The sequence below is a fragment of the Pantherophis guttatus genome, chromosome 4, assembly GCF_059756535.1.
Source record: "Pantherophis guttatus breed Tessera chromosome 4, ASM5975653v1, whole genome shotgun sequence".
Classification (NCBI taxonomy): Eukaryota; Metazoa; Chordata; class Lepidosauria; order Squamata; family Colubridae; genus Pantherophis; species Pantherophis guttatus.
Window position 1 is genome coordinate 153328711 of NC_142066.1, and position 23465 is coordinate 153352175.

At 42.8% G+C, this 23465-nt stretch overlaps 2 protein-coding genes and 1 long non-coding RNA gene across 5 annotated transcripts in view; 1 reads left to right on the forward strand and 2 right to left on the reverse strand.

Annotated features, from left to right (window-relative positions):
• Nucleotides 1–15858, reverse strand: part of LOC117654782 (solute carrier family 22 member 13-like) — a 28130-nt gene extending 12272 nt beyond the window's left edge. Inside the window, exons 1-5 of the mRNA XM_060683294.2 lie at nucleotides 15415–15858; nucleotides 9925–10028; nucleotides 6099–6253; nucleotides 4226–4394; nucleotides 1208–1328 (exon numbers count right to left, since the gene is read on the reverse strand). Of these exons, the coding sequence (XP_060539277.2) occupies nucleotides 1208–1328; nucleotides 4226–4394; nucleotides 6099–6253; nucleotides 9925–10028; nucleotides 15415–15786 (921 nt within the window). The 5' untranslated portion in view covers nucleotides 15787–15858. The remainder of the gene's footprint in view (nucleotides 1–1207; nucleotides 1329–4225; nucleotides 4395–6098; nucleotides 6254–9924; nucleotides 10029–15414) is intronic.
• Nucleotides 1–23465, forward strand: part of LOC148114390 (uncharacterized) — a 51749-nt gene that overhangs the window by 7959 nt on the left and 20325 nt on the right. The gene's annotated exons all lie outside the window — the stretch shown is intronic.
• The window catches only part of OXSR1 (oxidative stress responsive kinase 1), an 89489-nt gene continuing 84737 nt past the window's right edge, over nucleotides 18714–23465 (reverse strand). For all 3 annotated transcript variants that reach the window (XM_034401749.3, XM_034401750.3, XM_034401751.3), the window contains exon 18: nucleotides 18714–23311. In XM_034401749.3, coding sequence (XP_034257640.1) covers nucleotides 23237–23311 — 75 coding nt within the window. In that variant the 3' untranslated portion in view covers nucleotides 18714–23236. The remainder of the gene's footprint in view (nucleotides 23312–23465) is intronic.

The following is a 23465-nucleotide window of genomic DNA, read 5'->3' on the forward strand; positions in this document are numbered from 1 at the left end:
TAGAATCTTCATAGAAAAAAGAAGGAACTGTAGCCAAAAATTACTGAAGGGCCATCACCAGATCAGGGAAACAGGGAATGTTATGAGTTCCCTCCCTTAAGGAGGTCCATCTAGATCAGAGGTCTTCAAATTTGGCAGCTTTAAGACTTGTGGACTTCAACTCCCAGAATTCTCCAGCCGGCTGGCTGGAGAATTCTGGGAGTTGAAGTCCACAAGTCTTAAAGCTGTCAAGTTTGAAGACCTCTGATCTAGTGGGACCAAGAAGAAGGGCCTTCTCTGTGGTGGCTCCTTCTGTGTGGAAGAGAGAAGAATGATCCCCACTTTGACCTTATTCCGAAAGTCCCCCGAAGAGTTTGACCCATAGACTTGGGGACCTCAGGAAGATATAGAGCTCATCAAGTTGTTGGTCTGATTGTTTATGGAGATCCTCAGTCATCCAAGTCATGGTTGTCCCGAAGGTGCATTTTTTTCAAGTGGCAACTGGACTTTCTGGTTTTTCTTTGAAGACATTTCGCTTCTCATTCGAGAAGCTTCTCCAGCTCTGTTGATCTGATTGTTGTCACCAGGGAGGTGAGTTTTGTTCAGGGCTTTTATTTCTGTAAGCCGCCTGGAGTCACCGTGAGTGAGTTGGCTGGCCATATAAAATTTCTTAATCAATCAATAAATACATAAGATATAATGCAGAGGGTGCTTATGCAATGCATGTCTGAGTGGCTTAATAAATAGAAATAGAATCCTAGGGTTGATGGAAACCTTGAAGGTCTTCTAGTCCAGGGGTCAGCAACCTGCAGCTCTGGAGCCGCATGTGGCTCTTTCATCCCTCTGCTGCGGCTCCACTGATTAATCAGTGTTGCTGGTCAGCTCCACAATTGATAGGGCTTTCGGTTAGGACAGGTAGAGGAAAAAGGATGCCACACTAGGAGACGACTATGATGGGGGAACTGGACTTCCGGTCGGCTCTAGAATTGAATGGGGGCTTCCAATTAGGACCTTTGTGGCTTTTTGAGTGTTTAAAGTTGCCGACCCCTGTTCTAGTCCAACCCTCTGATATCTTTATTCTATCATGGACAAATGGTCTTTTCTTAAAACCTTCTCCTCATCTAACAATTTCTTCATCCCCAAGTTGTTCCCAACTACATCTGATTTTTGACTCTTAGCGATCTCTGCAATAACAACAAGTTTACGGGAGCAGAAAACGGAAACTTACCTGCTCTAACAGTTTCGGAGGGATGGTTCGCTTGTTCACAGAAGCTGCTTTCTGGAGTAGCTTTTTAGCTTCCCCTATTTTGCCTTTCATCACAAGCCACCGAGCGGACTCAGGAAGAACCCTGAAAAATATTGGGACGGCGAGCAAGCAGACAATTTCAAACTTGGAGAGATGGCGCCCCTATCAAATGGCACAAAATATCTCTCAAACCGACCACTCAAGAACCACCAATAGACCTAATTTCATTTTCTGGAGTTAACTTTGGAGAGGGGTTCGAAAGGCTCATGATGGGGTCAACACCAAGAGGCCAACTCTCCTTTTTCTTATGCGCCCACATGCAATGCATGTTAAAAAAAATGGCAGGGCTTGGCTGAGTTTGCTGCCATCTTGAGTTTTTTGGTTGACACCCCACTGGGGTCAAAAATAATAAATCGCTGTTGTTTTACATGAAATTAATTTTAATTAACAGTTGTTTATCTCCTGAGTTGCTTTTCTTCTTCTTTTCCTCTCTCTTTCTTTCCTGGCAGACTACACTTGGTCTACTCCAACATGTGGGAGGGAGCATACTACTTCCCTTTCACCTTTCAGCTCCAATCCAGGAGCCCTCAAGCAGTCGCATTCACGACAAACCATTTTATACCAAATTTATATTTTGCTGATAAAGAAATAAAGGAAGACTAGTATAGATCTATTTCAAGCTTTTTAGCTTTCATCAGCTAGCCATGCCCTTTCTTGGATTCGAACTTGGGCTTCCTGCATGTTAGGCAATTGAATTAACCTTCTGAGCCACAAGTTCTCCTCCCTTCATCAGCAGAATGCCCCCTTCCACATGTTGGGGTAGACCAGATGTCTCGGTAAACACTTAATCTTTCCCCTGGCTCAAGCTTACGGTAGCGGAAATTTTGAGCAGTTTGGAGAACCGGTAGCGGAAATGTTGAGTAGTTTGGAGAACCAGCAAATACCACCTCTGGCTGGACCCAGAGTGGGGTGGGAATGGAGATATTGCAGTATCTTTCCCCAGGAGTGGAGAGGGGATGGAGATTTTGCAGTAACCTTCCCCTGCCATGCCTACCAAGTTATGCCCACAGAACCCGTAGTAAAAAAAAATGGATTTCACCACAGACAGATAGATAGATAGATAGATAGATAGATAGATAGATAGATAGATAGATAGATATAGATAGATAGATAGATCGATAGATATAGATAGATAGATAGATAGAGAGATAGATAGATAGATAGATAGATAGATAGATAGATAGATAGATATAGATAGATAGATAGATAGATAGATAGATATAGATAGATAGATAGATAGATAGATAGATATAGATAGATAGATAGATAGATAGATAGATAGATAGATAGATAGATATAGATAGATAGAGATAGATAGATAGATAGATAGATAGATAGAGATAGATAGATAGATAGATAGATAGATAGATAGATAGATAGATAGATAGATGTCTTCTTAAGTTTTCGCGGGTGTGCATATGCAAAAAATTAAAATCTCGGGTGTTTTCCCGCGTCATTGTAAATAAGTTGGTTAAAATGTTTAAAACTCTGGTTAAAATCCGACCTTGCAAGCTCCGACCTCGCAACAGAGAACCCATAACTTCTACATGAAACAGAGCCTGAAGATGACAGGGTGTGAGCCTGTCGAAATGTTGCTATAAGAGAGACTTTTAAAGTCACTGGTAGGATTTTAGCTGAGTTTTTAAAGGACTTTGCAGAGTGCTCTGTAGGGATTTTTAGAAGATTTTAAGCTGGGATTTTAACCAGAGTTTTAAACATTTTAACCAACTTATTTACAATGACGCGGGAAAACACCCGAGATTTTAATTTTTTGCATTTATATAGATAGATAGATAGATAGATAGATAGATAGATAGATAGATAGATAGATAGATATGTAGATATGTAGATATGTAGATATATATATAGATATATATATATGTTGTTGTGGTCATTATGCAGGTCATCACGTTACCTGACTCAATTTTACAACCATTTTTGCAGTGATTGTAAAATGAGTTACCATGGTCATTAGGCAAATCATGTAGTCATTAAGCAAACCAAGTGGTCTTTAAGCAAATTCAGCATATCCAATGGGCGGGGTTTATTTTGTTTTCTGCTGGAAAAGGGCAAAAAACTTTGCAAATAACAGTTGTAAATCTGAACTAGGTGCCTGATATGTAATCATGAGATTAAAGGAGTGGTGTGCAACAATTGTAACTTTGAATATGGGTTGCAACAGTGGTGCGTTGCACCCAGTTCAGTCGGGTTCTTGCGAACTGGTAGTAACGGCAGTGGGAGGCTCTGCCCACCCGGCCGGACGTCATCATGGAGAATCTGTGCATGTGGAGAAGATTCTGTGTGCACACTCGCATTCCCGTTGCAAACTGGTAGCAGAGGTAAGTAGAATCTACCCCTGGGTTGCAAATAACATTTTTGAATCTGTCATCGCTTCAATCAGTTGTTAAGCAACTGGTCATTAAGCAAGGAGTATCTGTATGTCGACTTACAATGGTTTGTTTAGTGACCGTTCAGAGTTACAACAGCACTGAAAAAACTATAACTGTTTTTCACATGACCCTTGCAGCATCCCCATGGTCATGTGATCAAAATTCAGTTGCTTGGCAACTGACTCATATTTATGACGGTTGCAGTGTCCCTCGGTCATTTTTGCCACCTTCTGACAAGCAAAGTCAATGGGGTAGCCGGATTCGCTTAACAACTGTGTTACTAATTAACAACTGCAGTGATTCACTTAACAACTGTGGCAGGAAAGGTCGTAAAATGGGGTAAAACTCACTTAGCAAATGTCTCACTTAGCGACAGAAATTTGGGGCTCCATTGCAGTCATAAGGACTACCTGTATATAATATTTACACGATGCTTCTTAGTTACACCACTTGGAAGATATTTAGCATCACAGTAAAAATCCATGTTTTACATCCAACCAAATCTTAGAAGGAGTTGACACCTGGGGTGCTCTTTGAACCCAGAACTCACCATATGTAGAAAAAGAAAACAAAAATTGGAGCAGAACCAGCAATCTGAAGATGCCGCCAGTCCCGAAGACCGTAAGCTAAGCCCGCCAGGATCATCTGTCCTAATGCAAAAGACACATGACCGGTGATGATGGTATGCGGACGATAGGCAATGCCAACCCACTCAGTGCCTGGAAGGAAAGGTTGAATCGGGGGTGGGTGGGTAAAAAAGCAGAGGTCAGTTTGCTATTCCCCTTCTGTCTCTTCGCCCGATCCAGTAGCGATGGTGGCAGGTGGTTCGAAGAACCGGTAGCAAAAATCCCTGCCCCCCCCGTCCATGCCCAGCTGAGCCGCGCAAATATCAGAGGCTTTTTTCTTTTACATTTAAAAGCCTCTGATGATTGCACAGTTCAGCTGGGATCGTCAGAGCCTTTTAAAAGCATTTTTTCTACAACCTCTTTGGCTGAAGAGGTTGTAGAAAAAATGGTTTTAAAAGGCTCTGACGATCCCATCAGAGTTGCCTGATCGTCAGAGGCTTTGAAAAGCATTTTTTCTACAACCTAGAGGTTGTAGAAAAAATGCTTTTAAAAGTTTTTTTTTAAAGTCTCTGATGATTGCGCAGCTCAGCTGGGATCGTCAGAGCCTTTTAAAAGCATTTTTTCTACAACCTCTTTGGCCGAAGAGGTTGTAGAAAAAATGGTTTTAAAAGCCTCTGACAATCCCAGCAGAGTTGCCTGATCGTCAGAGGCTTTTAAAAGCATTTTTTTCTACAACCTCTTCGGCCAAAGAGGTTGTAGAAAATATGCTTTTAAAAGTAAAAAAAGAAAAAAAGTTGGCCACTCCCACCCAGTTACATTACCCCCGCACCAAGCCACGCCCACAGAACCAGTAGTATCAAATTTTACATTGCACCAGTGGTATAACCAAATCATTAACATCAGCATTATCATCAAAGACAATAGCAGACTTATATATCGCTTCACAGTGCTTTACAGCCCTCTTAAGTGGTTACAGAGTCAGCCTATTGCCCCGAACAATCTTCATTTTACTGACTTCGGAGGGACGGAAGGCTGAATCAACCTTGAGCCGGTCACGATCGAACTGCTGGTAGTCGGCAGAGTCAGCCTGCAATGCTGCATTCTAACCGCTGCGCCATCAGGGCTCTGCAAAAACTACTCTATGTGTGGCTTTTTTAAATAAAACACTGCTTAGCATAATGTGCCAATACCTTTACAATACTTCTGGTGAACAGCGAGTGAGCAGATGGTCAAATGTATATTATTGATTTATTATTTATTAAGCAAATTTATATAGCCACCCAACTCACACTTAAATGATTCCGGGCACCTTAAAACATTTTTAAAAATCCACCATATAATATAAAAAAAACATTAATTCCACCCAGTGATGGGTTTCAAATTTTTTTACTACCAGTTCTGTGGATGTGGCTTGGTGGGCGTGGCAGGGGAAGGATACTGTAAAATCTCCATTCTCTCCGCAATCCAGGGGAAGGTTACTGCAAAATCCCCATTTCCTCCTGATCAGCTGGGACTTGGGAGGCAGAGAATAGACGGGGGCGGGGCCAGTCAGAATTTTTAGTACCGGTTTTCCAAACTACTCAAAATTTCCGCTACCGGTTCTCCAGAACTGGTCAGAACCTGCTGAATAGCACCTCTGATTCCACCCCTGTCCCCCTTGGCAGCAACAGTACAATCAAATCAACCAGTTGGTTGATTCCATATCCATTCGCGGAAGGACAAAAGGCTGAATCAAACTTGGTCAGGATCGAACTCCTGGCAGTCAGCCTGCAATACTGCATTCCAACCACTGCGCCACCAGGGCTCTTACAATCGCCGTACGTAAATGCACATCCCAGGGTTAAGTCAAGGTCTTACACAGAGCTGTGCTGCTTATGGTGATTCCAGATAGAGCTGCTCCCAGCAGAAACCGGAGTCCGCAATAGAGGTAAAAACTGGGGGCAAAGGCTACTGCAACTCCCGACACACCTTCGAAGAACAGAGATAACAAGGCAATGGGTCGTCTGCCATACCTGAAGGAATAGAATAGAATAGAATAACAGAGTGGGAAGGGACCTTGGAGGTCTTCTAGTCCAACCCCCTGCCCAGGCAGGAAATCCTACACCACTTCAGACAAATGGTTATCCAACATCTTCTTAAAAACTTCCAGTGTTGAAGCATTCACAACTTCTGGAGGCAAGTAATTGCTCTTAACTGTCAGGAAATTTCTCCTTAGTTCTAAGTTGCTTCTCTCCTTGATTAGTTTCCACCCATTGCTTCTTGTTCTACCCTCAGGTGCTTTGGAGAATAGCTTGACGGTGGTTTGAAGGTGTTGTTTTGTTCGCCATTACAGGAGGTCCTTCACTTGCAACCAACCGTTCAGCAACTGTTCAAAGTTACAATAGCACTGAAAAAAGTGACTTGCAACACTTTTTGCACAACCATCACATCATCCCTACAGTCACATGATCAAAATTCAGATACTTGGCAACCAGCATGTACTGATAGTCCTCGACTTAAAACCACAACTGAGCCCAACCTTTAGGTTGTTAAGTGAGAAATGTGTTAAGTGAGTCTTGCCCCGATTTATAACTTTTCTTGCCACATTTGTTAAGTGAATCACCGCAGTTGTTGTTAGTAACACGGTTGTTAAGTGAATCTGGTTTCCCCCTTGACTTTGCTTGTCAGAAGGTTACAAAACGGGATCACGTGACCCCGGGACACTGCGTCATAAATATGAGTCAGTTGCCAAGCATCCAAATGTAGATCATGTGATCACGGGAATGTTGCAATGGTCATGAGTGTGAAAAATAGTCATAAGTCACTTTTTCCAGTGCCGTTGTAACTCTGAACGGTCACTAAACGAACTGTTGTAAGTTGAGGACTACCTGTATTTACAATGGTTGCGGCGTGGTGGGGTCACTTAGTTGCCTTTTGCAATCTTCCCAGTCAGCCTCCAACAAGCAAAGTCAAGGGAGAAAGCTGGATTTGGTTAACAACCAGGTGGTGTATCTAATCGCAGTGATTCGTTTAACAACCATGGCAAAAAAAAAAAAAGGTCATAAAATCAGATCCAACTCACTTAACAACCACTTTGCTTAACTACAGAAATTCTGGTCCCAGCTGTAGTCATAAATCGAGGACAGAGGTTGGATTAACATACTGTAGCAACTGGTTCGCCCAGCACCAGAAATGTGAGTGTTTGCCATTCGCGCATGCATGCGGCATCACAAAACACAGCAATTCGCTTGTGCGCGCCATCCAAACATGCGTGGAACGTCAAACAACATGGCAATTCGCTCACACATGCCATCCACGCATGCATGTGGTGCAGGGGTGGGTTCTAATTTTTTTTACTACCAGTTCTGTGGGCGTGGCTTATTTTGTGGGTGTGGCTTGGAGGTTGTGTGACTAGGTGGGCGTGGCTAGCTGGTCAGTCATTTCTGGAAGGTCCTCGCACTTATGACCAGTCCTCGCACTTACGACCCGACTCATTTGTTTGCTTTTAACACTGATCAGCTGTAGGGCGGCCCTTTGAAGCCCCGCGGCAAGAGTTTAAACAGTTTTTTTCCCTCTAGTCATCAGCTGGGACTCAGGAGGCAGCAATAGATTGGGGGTGGGACCAAATAAAAGGTAAGAATAACGTGGGGGGTGGGGGGGAGGGCGGGAGAATTGGTTCGGTGACGTCATATCATCACCGCTATCGGCTCGGCTGAACCAGACCGAACCAGGAGGAACCCACCACTGGTGTGGTGTCAAAAACACAGCAATATAGAATGGGATTGCACCTGGGTAGGTGGGCGGCCCCACCACCAGCAGGTCACCACTACCGATTTGCCCGAACCGGTCTGAACCAGCTGGTCGAGGATTACTTTTAGAGGGGACTCTTTTATCTAAGCTTAGGACCAGAACCAAAAATGTTTATAGAACTTTCTGAGGGGGTGAAATGCTTTCCAGATACGGACCTTAACACCCCTAGAGAAACCCCCCCAGCCATCAATCAAGATCAACCCTCTGTTCTATCAGTTTGCTTTGTGAATGACAAGAATTCCCAACAGAGTGGATAAAAATTGATGATTTTTTTTAAAAAAAAATAAATTTAAAAAAATCGGATTTTTAAAAATTTAAATCAGATTTGCTTGATTTAAATTGGATTTTTTATTTATTTTTATTAAAATGCTTTTGGAGTAAAAATCTACTTAAAGATAGTTTCCTATTTAAGGTACATTAATTAATTTAGTTTATTCAGCATGAAATGGAGCTTGGTTATGTAGCATGAGGCTGTATATTCCGCAATATTTACATTTTTGGTAAACTCATTCAATGAATACCAGCTCTGCAAGCTGAGATAACCTGCACTGCATTGATGAATTCACACAATTTCACAGTAACCATGAGATAAATCATAAAACGAAGTTCAGGAATATTCCTTTATCCTATTTTTTTGCAAATCTATGTACACTACAAACTGTATGATTGTTTGAAGCAAAAGGCATCTGTACCACCAGGCTCTAAGGGTGAGGATGAAGGGCAAGCAGTAAAAATGAAAGTGAAACCTCCTAAGCAGCTTATAAATATCATATTAAAGAGCACCTGTCATTTCAGATCCATCATGGCAGCGCCTGTTAGTGGGCATCCACTCACCTGCTGCCCGCCATGTCCCTCACCTTTATTGCATCACTTAAAGTGAATGGGACTGTCGGTGAGTCAACAGCAGGTCAGAGGAGGAGCTGATGCGGGGCAGAGATGACAGTTGCTTTTTAAAAGATAATTTAAAAATTATGATTTAAATCATGATTTAAATTGACTCTTCCGGGTTCTGGTGTGCATGCGGGAGTGCCAGAAACCGGAAGAACAGCTGCCTGGCGAGCAGGCACGTGCCGGGAAGATGATATTCTGGTTTCCAGTGAGCGCATGAGCACCGGACATCTGGTGTTCTGGTTTCTGGCACGCGCATTGCACGCTCCTGTTTCAGCACTCGGTGCCGAAAAAGTTCGCCAACACTGCTCTAACCTTTTTTTGAATACAGGTAGTCCTCAACTTACAACAGTTCACTCAGTGACCGTTTGAAGTTACAACGGCACTGAAAAAAGTGACTTATGACTGTTTTTCACACTTACAACCATTGCAGCATCCCCCTGGTCACGTGATCAAAATTCAGACACGTGGCAATTGACTCATATTTATGACGGTTGTACTATCCCGGAGTCACGTGATCCCCTTTTACGACCTCCTGGCAAGCAAAGTCAATGTGGAAGCCAGATTCGCTTAACAACCGTGTCACTAACCTAACAGCTGCAGTGATTCACTTAACAACTTTGCCAAGGAAGGTGATAAAATGGGGCAAGACTTACTTAACAAATGTCTCGCTTAGCAACAGAAATTTGGGGCTCAGTTGTGGTCATAAAGGCTGCCTAGTTTACGGAAGCTTCCCCCTACGACAGGAGCAGGGGGAACCTTTGCTACCGGTTCACTCGCGCATGTGCGAGATCGCATTTGATGACGTCCAGGTGGGTGGGCGGAGCCTCCCATTACCACTACTACCGGTTTGCCCGAACCGGGGCAAACTGGTAGCAACCCACTGCTGGACAGGAGTTGAACAACTGTTTTTCGAACCAGCCTTTTCTTCTCACCCATAAGTTTCCTTCCACCCATAAGTTGCTATCTTCCATTCTGCATGTTGGAATTGTTTTGATTGTCTTACCAGTCACTCAATGGTCCTAACACCATTGCTCCAACGAGGAGGCCCGACATGAAGATGGACTGGGAGATGTCAATTAAATCCTTTCTATCACATACCAGGGAAAACTTAAAAGGAGGAAAGGAAAAATACTTTAATGAAAAGAAACCATAACTCATTCCATGATCACGGTAGATATTTTAGTGATGGTGCATCATTAGAAGGATCACCAGCAGGAAACAGGAGGGCCTAACCCTGTTACATAGGACTTTAGGCAGACCCCATTTGGAATACAGGTAGTCCTCGATTTACGACCACAATTGAGCCCAAAATTTATGTTAAGTGGTGCAGGAGGACGACTAGGCCACGCCCACCATGCACGCCCACCCAGCAACCGGGCAGAGAACCCCTTGCTAAAATTTTTGAAGCCCATCCCTGGTTTTAGCCTAATCATCTTTGTCCTTTTGGTCCAACCTACTGCTTGAGCACGAGACCATATACTATTCTGGGCTGTCCAATCTCTTCTTCCTTTTGATTCTTTCATTTGTATCTTTGTTAGATCTATAAGAGAGATTCTATTCTAAGATGCAGGGATGAAATGCTCCCGGTTCGGGCGATCCAGTAGCGATGGTGGCAGGTGGTTCGGAGAACCGGTAGCAAAAATCCCAGCGCCCCCCCTCCCCCCATGCCCAGCTGAGCCGCATGAGCATCAGAGGCTTTTTTTTTTTTTTTACTTTTAAAAGCATTTTTTCTACAACCTCTTCCGACGAAAAAATGCTTTTAAAAGTAAAAAAAAATAAAACCTCTGATGATCGCACGGGTCAGCTGGGATCGTCAGAGGCTTTTCAAAGCATTTTTTTCTGCAACCTTTCGGCTGAAGAGATGGTTAAAAAAAATGCTTTGAAAAGTCTCTGACGATCCCAGCTGAGTTGCCTGATCGGCAGAGGCTTTTCAAAGCATTAGAAAAAATGCTTTGAAAAGTTTAAAAAAAAAAAAAGTTGGCCACGCCCACCCAGTCACATTACCCACCACCACCACCATACCATGCCCACAGAACCAGTAGTAACACATTTTACATTTTACCCCTGCTAAGATGGTAACAAGGCGAGAAAATAAGTTAGCAAACCTTCTTCTTATCCTGGTGAGCAGTTCAGGTATAGTTCTCCCAAAATAACAGCCCTGATCAGGGGTGAAATGCTACCGGTTCAGACTGGTAGGGCTGAACCGGTAGCGATGGCAGCAGGTGGTTCAGAGAACCGGTAGCGATGGCAGTGTGAGGCTCCGCCCACCTGCCCAGTTGTTGTTACTTCCTGGCTTTAACCTGTTTTTTACCCTCTGCGCATGTGCAGAGGGTCTGCACACGCATGTGACGTGTGCAGGCAGCGCCTGCACTTTCAAACTGGTAGAGAAGGTAAGTAGATTTCACCCCTGGCCCTGATGCTTAAGATGGCACAGAGCAGTGGTGGGTTTCAAATTTTTTTACTATCGGTTCTGTGGGTGTGGCTTGGTGGGCGTGGCTTGGTGGGTGTGGCAGGGGAAGGTTACTGCAAAATCCCCATTTCCTCCCAATCAGCTGGGACTTGGATGGCAGAGAATAGATGGGGGTGGGGCCAGTCAGAATTTTTGCTATCAGTTCTTCAAACTACTCAAAATTTCCGCTACCGGTTCTCCAGAACTGGTCAGAACCTGCTGAAACCCACCTCTGGCACAGAATCAAGGTCCAGAAAAATTGTACTGAACCAATTCTCAAATCATATCTCATGTGCAGGAGGTTGACTTCCCTCACAGGGTTGTTGTGAGGATGCTGTTAAGACATAAGGAAGTTTAGGTCAGTGGTGGGATTCAGCCACTGGTGGGAAGTTCGCACCACTTCGGCAGAACCGGTTAAGTTTCTGAGCAATTTGGCAAACAGGTTGTTGGAAGAAATCATTAGGGCACAGCACCAGTTGTTAAATTACTTGAATCCCACCACTGGTTTAGGTTGACTGTAGTCAGAACTCCATGGAAAGGATCAAAAAACCATATTAAATTATTAGGTCAGCCGTTTCAAATTGCAAGAGGATAATTGCATTTTTTAATAGGCCGCTATGTTGCAATGCCACCTACTGGTGGAAAGGGAGCAGGGCAGGAGTCATCCAACACTTAACAGATTTAAACAGATTAACAGACCTTGGTGATCATCTAGTAATCCAACCCTCCACCCAAGCAGGAGACCCTACACCGTTTCTGACAGATAAATAAGCAGCAAGCTTGCATCTTCTTGCAGGATCCAATCTGGTTCAGTCAGTAGGACCAGAAGTTTTGTCTTCCGAGCTTTCAGACTCGTGCTGGAGCCCATCTTCAGGTTTCTTAAGTCATTGGGGTCTCCAACCATTTGCTCATGCAAATGGAGCACGGGCAGGTGGGGTCACCCACTGCTCACATGATTGGGGATGCACACGCACATGGCCGCCTGCCACTTCCGCAGACCAGTTCCCAAAGGCTCGAGGCCTGGTGGTGGGCCGCAGCACAGAGATTGGGGATCCCTGTCTCGGGGTGCTTCTGAATTTGAGGAGGACTAGAGTTTTCCCATTGAAAAGTCTAGGTGAAGGTGGAGCAACGGGCTGCCCCAAAGTCTCCTGCAGAAGTGGGATTCAAAAATTTTAGCAACCAGTTCTCTGCCCAGTTGCTGGGGATGTGCGGCTATGGTGGGCATGGCCTACTCGGATTCCTGCACCACGGCAGGGGGGAGACACGTTTTCATCCTCCCAAGCTCCAGAGGCTTTTCTTGAGCCTCCAGGAGGGTGAAAATGGCCTCCTCCGGGCTCCGGAGGCCCATTTCCGGACTTCCGGAACTTCCGGGAGGCCCAATTTTCACCCTCCCAGAGCTACTGCGTGGGCCCTGCACTTCCTGGCATCCAAAATGGGCCGCATGGAAACTCCTGGGAGGGGAGGAGTAGGGTGGGCGGGGCCAGCCAGTCCTTGTAACTACCAGTTCGGCGATCCAGATGTAAAATTAGCATCCGGTTTGCCCGAATTGGTCCGAATTGGCTGAATCCCAACCCTGGTCTCCTGGCTGGCTTGTGTGCCTAAGGGAGGACTGTCTATGGACATTCTGCCTCTAAGGGAGGACTAGAACTCACAAGGTGCTGGTTTCTTGTCCAGCACCTTCATCACTGCATCAGACCGGCTCTGCTGATATCATGAGAAGCTATAGTCCAGCAAAGCATAGGACTTTTTACTGTGGTGGCAAGTAGCAAAAAGCAGAGGTGCTTTTTGCTACTTCAGATTCTTCCACCATGAAGTCAGCATTTAAGTGAGAGGGTCTCCAAACTTAGCAATTTTAAGACTTGTGGACTTCAACTCCCAAAATTCCTCAGCCACCAAGGCTGATCCACAAGTTTTAAGGCTGTCAAATTTGGAGACTCCCTGGTCTATGTAGGTAGCTATCCAGGTGCCAATGTGACTTTATTTTATTTTATTTTAATTTGATTTATATGTCGCCCTTCTCCGGAGACTCGGAGGGCAGCTTATAATGAGTTAAGCAATAGCCTTCATACTTTTGTATATTTTATACAAAGTCAGTTTATTGCCCCCACAAACTGGGTCCTCATTTTACCTACCTTAGAAAGGATGGAAGGCTGAGTCAACCTTGAGCCTGGCAAAATTCGAACTTACTTTAATTGCAGGCAGCTGAATGTTAATAACAGGCTATTAGTCTGCTGCGCCACCAGGCTCCTCGACTTTAGGTTGAATTTCTTGTTTTCTATCATTCTAGGAAGCTGTGAGTCAGCTTGCGGTTAAATGCTGGATTTCATGATTTGTTTCTTCATAGAAGCTACCCGATTTAGGTAGCAAATATTCAGATAGACCCCTTACTAGACACCCCCAGATAGCAGCAAGGGGTTAGATTTTTCTGCATCTCTTTCCTGCCATCTACAGGTCATCTGAATTTTAGTAGCCCAGATGGAGTAGTTCTAAAACCTGGCATCTTTTGTAGGCAGTCAAACTGTATAATGTACTTGTAGCTGATTATCCTAGAATGAATCTTTCCAGGCCTCCCTTCTCACTTGCTATCAAGTCTCTAACTGGCAAACTTTCAAACCTACCAACAAACAGGTGTTTTTTTTTAATGTGTCTGATTAACAATTCTTGGCAGTTTAAAAGCTTTCTCATCCATTTTGTGACCTTGAGTTGGCCAAACAAATGCACTACTGTTGCACCTGTTTTGAATCTTTTTCTTATAGTCTAAACTTTTTATCTCTTTAGAAAACTGATACATCCCCTAATATTAATTGCTCTGAAGGGTTTTACTAAACCAAAACATAATGCAGTTCTCAACTTTGACCACTTTAAAATCTCTGGATGCACGCTGGTTGGAGTCGAAGTCCATACACTTTTAAAATGGCCAAGACTTAATATAATACAACTATGCAGGGGGGAAATGTGAAAACATTAAAAGACCCAGGTCAGATCATTTTTTTAGGCTTCTCCACAGGTCATTAGGAAGGAATCTGGACAGAAGAAGTAGAGTGTTGATGTATCTAGTGAAACCTGATGAAGTTAACAGTGACGAAGTTGGAAGGGACCTTGGAGGTCATCTAGTCCAACCCCCTCTCGCAGGAGACCAGTCCTAGGGATTCGAACCACCGAATTGCCAACTTTTCTGATCGACAAGCTCAGCATCTTAGCCGCTGAGCCACCTATATGAATGGTATATGAATGGAAGTTAAGATCCCTTGGTGCTCTTTGATATTGGTTGTTTTCTTGCAGATGTTTCATTACCAAACTAGCTAACATCATCAGTGCTTTGGGTAATGAAACATCTGCAAGAAAACAACCAAGTTCAGAGGGCCCTTCATTTCAATCCTTAGCTGCAAATATTATCTTTTATTGGATGGAAGTCACTCTGAGATCCAGGTTCTGTAGAACTTCAGGTTCTTAACAGGAATATGTTTAAAGGCAAAAAAAAAAAAAAAAAAATGTGAAAAAAAAAATAAGCATGATATTTGCAATAGAATTTGTCCCTGGGAAGCTGCCTGCAATGAATAAGGAAACTAAAATTCTTCCCACTTACAAGTAGTCCTTTGAAGACTAGATATGTCTTTAAACGGTGATACGTTCATTGGACTTTCAAAATAACTAACGATTGGTGCAACTGATCAATACAACGTGATCTGTGTATCTCGTCTAACAAAAGCCAGTTTGCTGCATTGTTTTTGTTAGAAGAGATATACAGATCACATTGTATTGATCAATTGCACCAATCGTTAGTTATTTTGAAAGTCCAATGAACGTATCACAAGTGGCCGTTTAAAGACATATCTAGTCTTCAAAGGACTACTTGTAAGTGGGAAGAATTTTAGTTTCCTTATTCATTGCAGGCAGCTTCCCAGGGACAAATTCTATTGCAAATATCATGCTTATTTTTTTTTTCACATTTTTTTTTTTTTTGCCTTTAAACTCCTGGGACACTCTCCCAGTTTTATACAAAAACCAAACATTTAATTCAGGAAGAAAATGAGATTCCCAAACCTGGGTAACCAGAGAAGGTTTTGGCTTGGAAGGATAAACCCATCCATCTTGGCACTTCTCTGTTGAATTCAATCCAGAGTGCAGGATAGTCTCTAAGCTGGTTTCCACAGGAGTATACATGAGACATTGTTCTAAGGTCCCGTCGGGATTTCGGGGAATGGTTAAATTCAGCTTCTCCTCTTCGGTCAAGTTCAAGTGGATTGTGTCCAGCCAAGTAATGTTGCAATGATGAGACACTGGAATGACCATGAATAATTGGCTGAACATATGAAAACCAGCGAAGGGTGAGGCTACAGTGATCATCAGAACCAGCCAATGCTGGAATCGGCCAAAATCATTAAGAGCTTTGATAATTTCCCCAATATCGGTCATGGCTGTTTTCGTTCTGCCTTTCTCTCTGCTACTAGCTATCCTCTAGCTAATCTGGCTAGCCAAATAGCCCTCTGGATTTCAACAGCCTCTGGAATTAATGGTTAAACTCAGAATAAACTTTGACATGGCACTCAGTGAGGTTCAGGAACTGTCTTCATTGAGCTCTTTGCTCATAGTCTTAATACATGACTTGTTACACTTTTACAACCCCCAAAGATTAAAGTGTAAAAGATTAATTGCCAACTTTGCAGCTTGGACAGCCAACGAGAGCAAAGCTCATAAGGACCCATCAAAAATGAAGTGTGTTGGAAAACATTGACAGCCTCAGAGGTGTCAAGTCTCACTTTCAGAAATTTTAATTAGATTATTTATTTGAAGACAGAGATTTACTTTTCAACAGGGATGAACATTTTAATTTTTTAAGACTGAAGAATTTGATCAAGGAAATCAGAGGAGCGGGTGATGGGATTTTTTGGGGGGGGATAATATAATTGATGATGTAATATAATTGATGGCATACTAATCTGGGACAATTTATATGGTCACAGGGTTCACACATCTATTATAAATCATGTGATAGGAATCTTAAAGCCTATCTGCAAAAACATGCTAGCTCTCTGGGTAAGTAGAAGAGGACAGCCAGGATCAAGAGGGGTGGATCAATTACAAAAGCAATTGGTGCACCATTGAAATACCTGAAGAATCAGGTTGGCAACAGAGCATACTGGAGAAGTTATAACTAGAATTAAAAAACAACAACCCAGAATAACAGGATTAGAGGCCTGCTAGTTCAACCTCCTGAACAAGCAGGAGACTCTATACCATTTTGGACAAATGGCTGTCCAATCTCTTCTTAAAAGCCTTCAGTGTTGAAGCACCCACCACTCCCGGAGACCAGTCATTCTACTGATTAATTGTTCTCACTGTCAGGAAATTTTAATTCTAGATTGCTTCTCTCCTTGATTAGTTTCTATCCCTTGCAGCTTCTCCTGCCTTCAGGTGCTTTGGGGAATAGCTTGACTCCCTCTTCTTTGAGACAGGCTCTTAGATATTGGAATACTGCTATTATGTCACCCCTAGTCCTTCTTTTCACTAGACTAGACATGGATATGTCGCTAGGGTGAACACCAACTTGATGATGGTCAATCAGTCAATCAATCTACTCATGTGACGATCCTGCTTTCTGGAGAAGTCTATAATACTGGGAAAGAAAACGGGTGTGACTTATGTTACAGTGTCAATGGGTGTGCCCACTGAAGAACTGAAGGACCAGGGGAACTTCATTATGGAGAAAGTGTAACTCTTAGAAGAGTTAACACCAACTTGATGGCACATAATCAATAAACCAACCAATCAATGCAAACACCTGGTGGAGTCTGTGATACTGCAATAGGTAGAAGGAAGAAAGAAAGAAAGGGACAATCGGCAGCAAAGTGGAAGGATTCAGTTATATATGTGATGGCTGCACTGTTGGAAGACTTCAATCTTAAAGGTTAGGAGACAGATTGGAGAAGACACATTGATCACTCAATCCAGTGGTGAAATGTAAAATTTGTTGCTACCAGTTCTGTGGGCATGGCTTGGGGGGGGGGTAATGTGATTGGGGAGGTGTGGCCAACTTTAAAAAAAAAACTTTTTAAAAGCATTTTTTACAACCTATTCGGTGCTTTTAAAAGGTTAAAAAAAAGGCTCCAACGATCACAGCTGTGGTGTGGGATCGTCAGAGCCTTTTTAAAACTTTTTAAAAGCAGGACGTAACGACACCTCGGTGAGTGGGCAGAGCCTCGCGCCGCCATCGCTACTGGTTCTCGGAACCACCTGCCACAATAGCTACCGGATCGCCCGATCCAGTCCGAACCGGAAGCATTTCACCCGACTTAATCCATCAATCCTGTCTGAACCATGATTTGCTAATTTTCAGCAAGATCTAAGAACAAATTTCCATGCCATATTCTGTCCCTTGCTTGATTGCTATTTTCATCTTATTTACCTTAAACAAGAAAAACTTGGGTGTTGAGACTTAGGACACAGTTAGCTGAGGTTAATGAGTTGCAAATCCTCTAGAAAGGCTTGCAAAGTGGTCTCTCCCCAGTCCTAGATATTGTGAGCATCCATCCTCCTTCAATCCATGCTATCTACTGCATTGTTTCTCAACCTTGGCCAGTCAATGATGTGTGGACTTCAATACTTGAAGTCCACACACCTTCAAGCGGCCAAGATTGAAAAACATCTATTGAATTGGGAAATATGGGGAAGGATAGTGTGATTGGTGCCATTCCTCCAACCTACATTCCTGATGGGTCAGCCTCTTTGGTTGCAGGGATGATCTGCTGTGAGGTAACTATTTTGGATCAATGCAACTTGAGTTACTGAGGTCAGGTAATTGTGTACAATTCAAAGTGCTATTTTTGTGGAAAATAGAGTATATATATAGTAGTCCTTGATTTACGACCACAATTAAGCCCAATTAAGGTCTCAAAAGCCCAATTAAGGTCTCAAAAGGAGATCATGTGACCCTGGGATATTGCAACCACCACAAGTACATGCCAGTTGCAAAGCATCCGAAGTTTGGTCGTGTGACAATGGGAATGCTGCAACAGTTGTAAGTATGAAAAACTACTGTATGTCACTTTTTTGAACCTTCGAACAGTCGCTAAAAGAATGGCTGTAAGTTGAGAGCTACTTTTGAATGGTTCCTGCTTGGCAGAAACAGGCAATTAAAAAGTTTTAAATATTCTGATTTTAACCAATGCCGTATTTACCAGAACAACAGCACTTTTAGACAAAGAAATACAATTTACAGTAGCTATTTATAATAAGATGCCACGTTGTCTACTTCCCATGTGAGAGTGTGCTGTGTGGTAAATTACTCGCGATATCTGCAGAAAAAGGACAACAGAACTTCAACACAAACCAACTCTCAAAAATAATGGACAAGGTTTTTTTATTGGTTAAAAATTAGAGAAATGACATGCAATAAAATACAAAGTCAAAGAGAAAAAAAGGCCGAATATTTTACATCTTTCGTTAAAATCTACAGTACACCAAATTGTGTAGAGGTTCCTTTTATATTAATACACCACCCTCCTCAAGGCTATTAACTAAGTTTAAAAAAATACAAACCGATTTCTAGGTTCAAGTTCAGAATTTACCCAAAATAAAAACCCTCTGATCCATGAGGGCATAAAGGTTAGAAATAATTTCTAAACTACCAAACAACAACAACAAAAATCATTGGCACTTTTGAACCTCAAGAATAAAATAGTTGTCTAGCATTTCTAGTATCCAAAGAGGGGGGGGGAAAGAAAAAAAAAAAGGAAATACTATTAATTATTAAGAGACAATTGGCCTAGAAATCTAGTAGCAAAGAAGTTCTGGATCACTAAAAGAATCATTATTATAATAATACATGGGAACAGTCATTAGGGATGCTCGTCTGCTAGACCTGGATTAGACAGAGGCAGGAATGAAGGAATGAATAAATAAATAGATAGATACTGCATCAAGATATAGCGGATTCAAAGGTACACACAGCATGCAGGCCAAATGATTTAATACTGTACCAGAATTATTTGGTCTCTGTAGCTGAAGATGGGATGAAATAAAATGGATGGCTACATTTTTCCTCACGCTGCTCATCTGCCATCTTGGGGTACCCCAATTCAGGGCCACCCACCCCCCATTTCAGCAAGAGATCCTCTTTCCACATGATCATACCTGGGCATGGATATTGGGACTAGGGCTGTGCAATGTAGTGACAATAACATCACTGGCTCCAAATAATTTCTGGCCAACCAGAAGCAGAAGTTTGGGGAGACCATCGTCTCGTGGAGCCTCCGAGAGCCGCTTCCCTCATCCAAGTGAGGTCTATCCCAAACAGTTGACCAAGATTGGTTGACTTCTGCCCCTCCTGAAGGGTTTTAAATTGAGAAAATGACCTCCAGGGTTCATTCAAGAATATACCGTAGCTTGCTTGCTCATAAGCCACCAAGCACGAAGGTGGGAAAATTTGGAAGTTTTGGGAGGTCACACATAAGACACACACACACAGAGAGACACAGTAACACAGCCCAAGCAGTCGTTATTTTTTCCAACCTCCACCCCTTCCCACCCCATGACTGCTGTCTAAAACATTTCTCATTTTCAAATCTTTTTCTTCAATAGATGTCCACATCTGGAGCAGTTCTGCTAATGACCTACAAGCAGATCTAGCCAAAACAAAAATTAGAGGTGAACAATAAATACATTAAGCAATAAAGGAAATCGAGCTTTCATTGCTGCTTGGAGAGGAAAATTTATTGCATCAGAAGGCTTGAGAATCCCAACCTCCACGTTTTCCACTCACCCTGAGAGAACAAGTGTGGGGCGCTAACTTCAACCCTCTCAGGGGATTCAATGTGGACACAAATGAGTATAACAGCTCCCTTCCCACTCTTCCACAACATGTTGTGAGGATATTTATTACTGTCCTTAACCTGAGTTAGAAACCAGGTTTGGAAGCTTAAGTGTCACGGTGGTTCAATCATGGTAACTGAAACGAGGAAGAGGAGGAGTGGCTATAAAAAACAGTTCATAATCACTTCACTGGGGCCCACACCCTACCTAGTGAAACGCTACACCCAGGGATGAGACTTAATTCCATTGGTATGCTACGCAAATTAATATTAAGGCAAAAACAATGTGGATGTACAAAACACTTCAAAGCTAAGCAGTGATACACAAAAGCTGGAGGGGACGAATGGCTGCTATAGGATGGCGAGAAAAATCCATTAGCGTTTTATTGTTCACATAGTGCATTATAAATGTTTCTTTTTTCCCCACACTAAATATATAATTTATAGGTTAAAAATCCAAAACAATGGAAAGAAAAAAAACACCCCCAGATACTAATAATGTCTTAAAAAACAAACACTAAATAAAGAGTTATAGTGGCTTCAGTTACCCTAATGTTGACCAAACTTTTGATATGTGAGAAGAGTATTAAAAAAAAAAACCCTTACTATTGGCAGATTCCAAGGAGTTCAGCAAAGAGACAAAATTGCTCCAAGCATTGATTTGCCAGGTAGGTCTTTAACTGGCAATTTCATTTATTGCTGTAAAAACTGAACGGGGACAGTTTCATATGTACCAGTCTATGAAGGAAGGACATAAGAAAGGTAAAAGGATTTTTAATGAAATGGGTGTGGGGGTTTTTTGGAGATTAAAATGGGAATCGGGAAACCACCTGCAGTGGCCCAGTGTAGAAAGACTCAGGTTTACAGCCCTTCTAATGGCCAGTCCATACGATCAATTTCTGCTCCATCCACACGCAAAGGACATCTGGTTTTACGAATGGTTACAGTGAACCACACCTGGTGGGCTTTAACTACTCCTAGCAACTTGTGAGACAATCTCAATAGCCTACTTACACAGGAATCCCTTCACCAAAAACCAATTGCAGAGACAACCGCAAGGACGAGAAAATTATGGGGTCCCCAAACTTGGCAACTTTAAGACTGGTGGACTTCAACTCCCAGCATAGCTGGCTGGAGAATTCTGTGAACTGAAGTCCACCGGTCTTAAAGTTGCCAAGTTTGAAGACATCTGATGTAGACTGACAGAGATACTTCCACAAGATGTCGGTATAAGGTCAGCTGCACCCTGAATCTTCTGCAGAACCTCTGAGGATGTCAGAACCTCAGATTTCCTGAGGATTCATCATCAGATTGCAACAGTTTTAAGGAAGCCGGAAATTACTTCAGGGTTACGGGTGGGATTTCTCTTGGTGGAAAACAAGAGAAAATTGTTTTCCACCAAAGGATTTTTGAGGGATATTTGCGGGAGAGTGGAAGCCCAACAACCAAATGATAAAACTTGAAAGACTGAAATTTCATTTTCTGAGAAAAGTTCCATGTTCAGGAATATTTGTCTGGCTGTGCCACTCTCCATTTTTGTCCAGATAAGCAACTGAGCATAAGCAACTTCCAGAATGAAATTAAGAGAGTGATGATGAAACGTACACAATATAGATATTTGGAATGGGACATCTTCTAGTTCCTATGCTGCAAAATCCTCTCTTCGGCCTGATGGGTGGCCAGTTTCTATGTATGGTCTCTGCCTCTTGCACCAGAATTGCTCCTGTCTATCCATCCTGCAATTGTCAAAGCTGCTTAGATTATGATGAACAGAATACTTTTGGCACCAGATGTTTCAACCATTGTGTCTGTATATTGGAAGTCTACAAGCACAGGGTGAGTGAGACAGCCAATTGAGGATGGAGGAAACACAGCTACACAGAAACATGATGTTTCTTCACCGATAACGTGTTTGCAAATAGAAGGGGAAAAATTAAGGCTAGTTTTATCTCAGGCCAAGCAATTCCTTCTGCGCCCTGAATATAGAAAAAGTTGCTTAAACCAAGGGATTTCACTTATTCAAGACTTCACTCAGTTTTCCACAGTAAATTCAACCTGTATTCTGACACTCCACAACAGCTTCCGTTATTTTTTTGTTTTGTTTTGTTTTTTTAAGATACCTGTCCAGTTAGATGGACCACAAATCAAAATGTCTTTACTGTTTAACCAGTCAGGCAAAAATGATCCAACCCATCACATCAAGACAATTATTAAGAGCAGCGAAATCCTTCTTTCGTACTCAGTAGTAATGTTTCTATTTCTGTTTAGTTTTTAAATAGTTAAGGCAGACATTCCCAACCAGATGTCCTCTGGTATATATCCCAACAACCCCTGGAATTCCCAGCCCTCTTGGCTATAAAGCCAAGATTTGTAGGCACAGCCTAATTGGTGGGCACTCAGTTGGGGAAGGCTGAGTTAAGGCAATAAGTACAAGCATGCAGGGGAAGGTAGGTAGGTAGGTAGGTAGGTAGCGGAGCGAGAGAGGGAGAAAGGGAAGAAGGGAAGGAAGGAAGGACAGAAGGAAGGAAAGAAGAGGAGGGAGGGAGGGAGGAAAGAAGGAAGGAAGGAAGGAAAGAAGGAGAGGAGTGAGAGAGGGAGGAAGGGAAGGGGAGAAGGGAAGGAAAGAAGGACAGAAAGAACGAAAGAAGAAAAGGGAGGGAGGGCGGGAGGGAGGGAGGAAGGAAGGAGAGGAGTAAGAGAGGGAGGGAGGAAGGAAGGGAAGGAAAGAAGGGAGGGAAGGAAGGAAGGACAGAAAGAAGGAAAGAAGAAAAGGAAGGGAGGGAAAGGAGGGAGGATGGGAAGGAGGGAGGGAGGGGTAAAACTGAGAGGCAGGAAATGCAAAAAAAGTGGGCGGGTGGAACAGAAGCCAAATGCCTCCAAGGCAGTAGTGTTGTAAACCTCCTTGATGCTACTTGGGAACAAATGAAGTTAAAGCTTCTAAGAACAAGGGCCTGTAGTTTTGATTTCTTTGGCAGGAGTGGTTTTGCTTTTTTGGCCAACAGAAGTATTTCGTACGTTGCACCTATGGGTTGCGACCATAAGCAGGGAGTGTTGTTTTAGTTGATGCTGAGCTGAGCAAATCCAATAAGTTTGCCATCATCGGGGATTTCGGATGCTTCCACGCCTGATGCCTGAAAGGCAAGGAGATGGAATCCATTATTTTACCAGGACATTTAAAAGACAGAGAGAATGACCTTGAGGGACAGGAGAGAAAGCTAAGATCAAGACCAGAGTCAGGTAAAAAAGAGAAAATGAGTCCAGATCAGGAATGTAAACTAAGAAAAT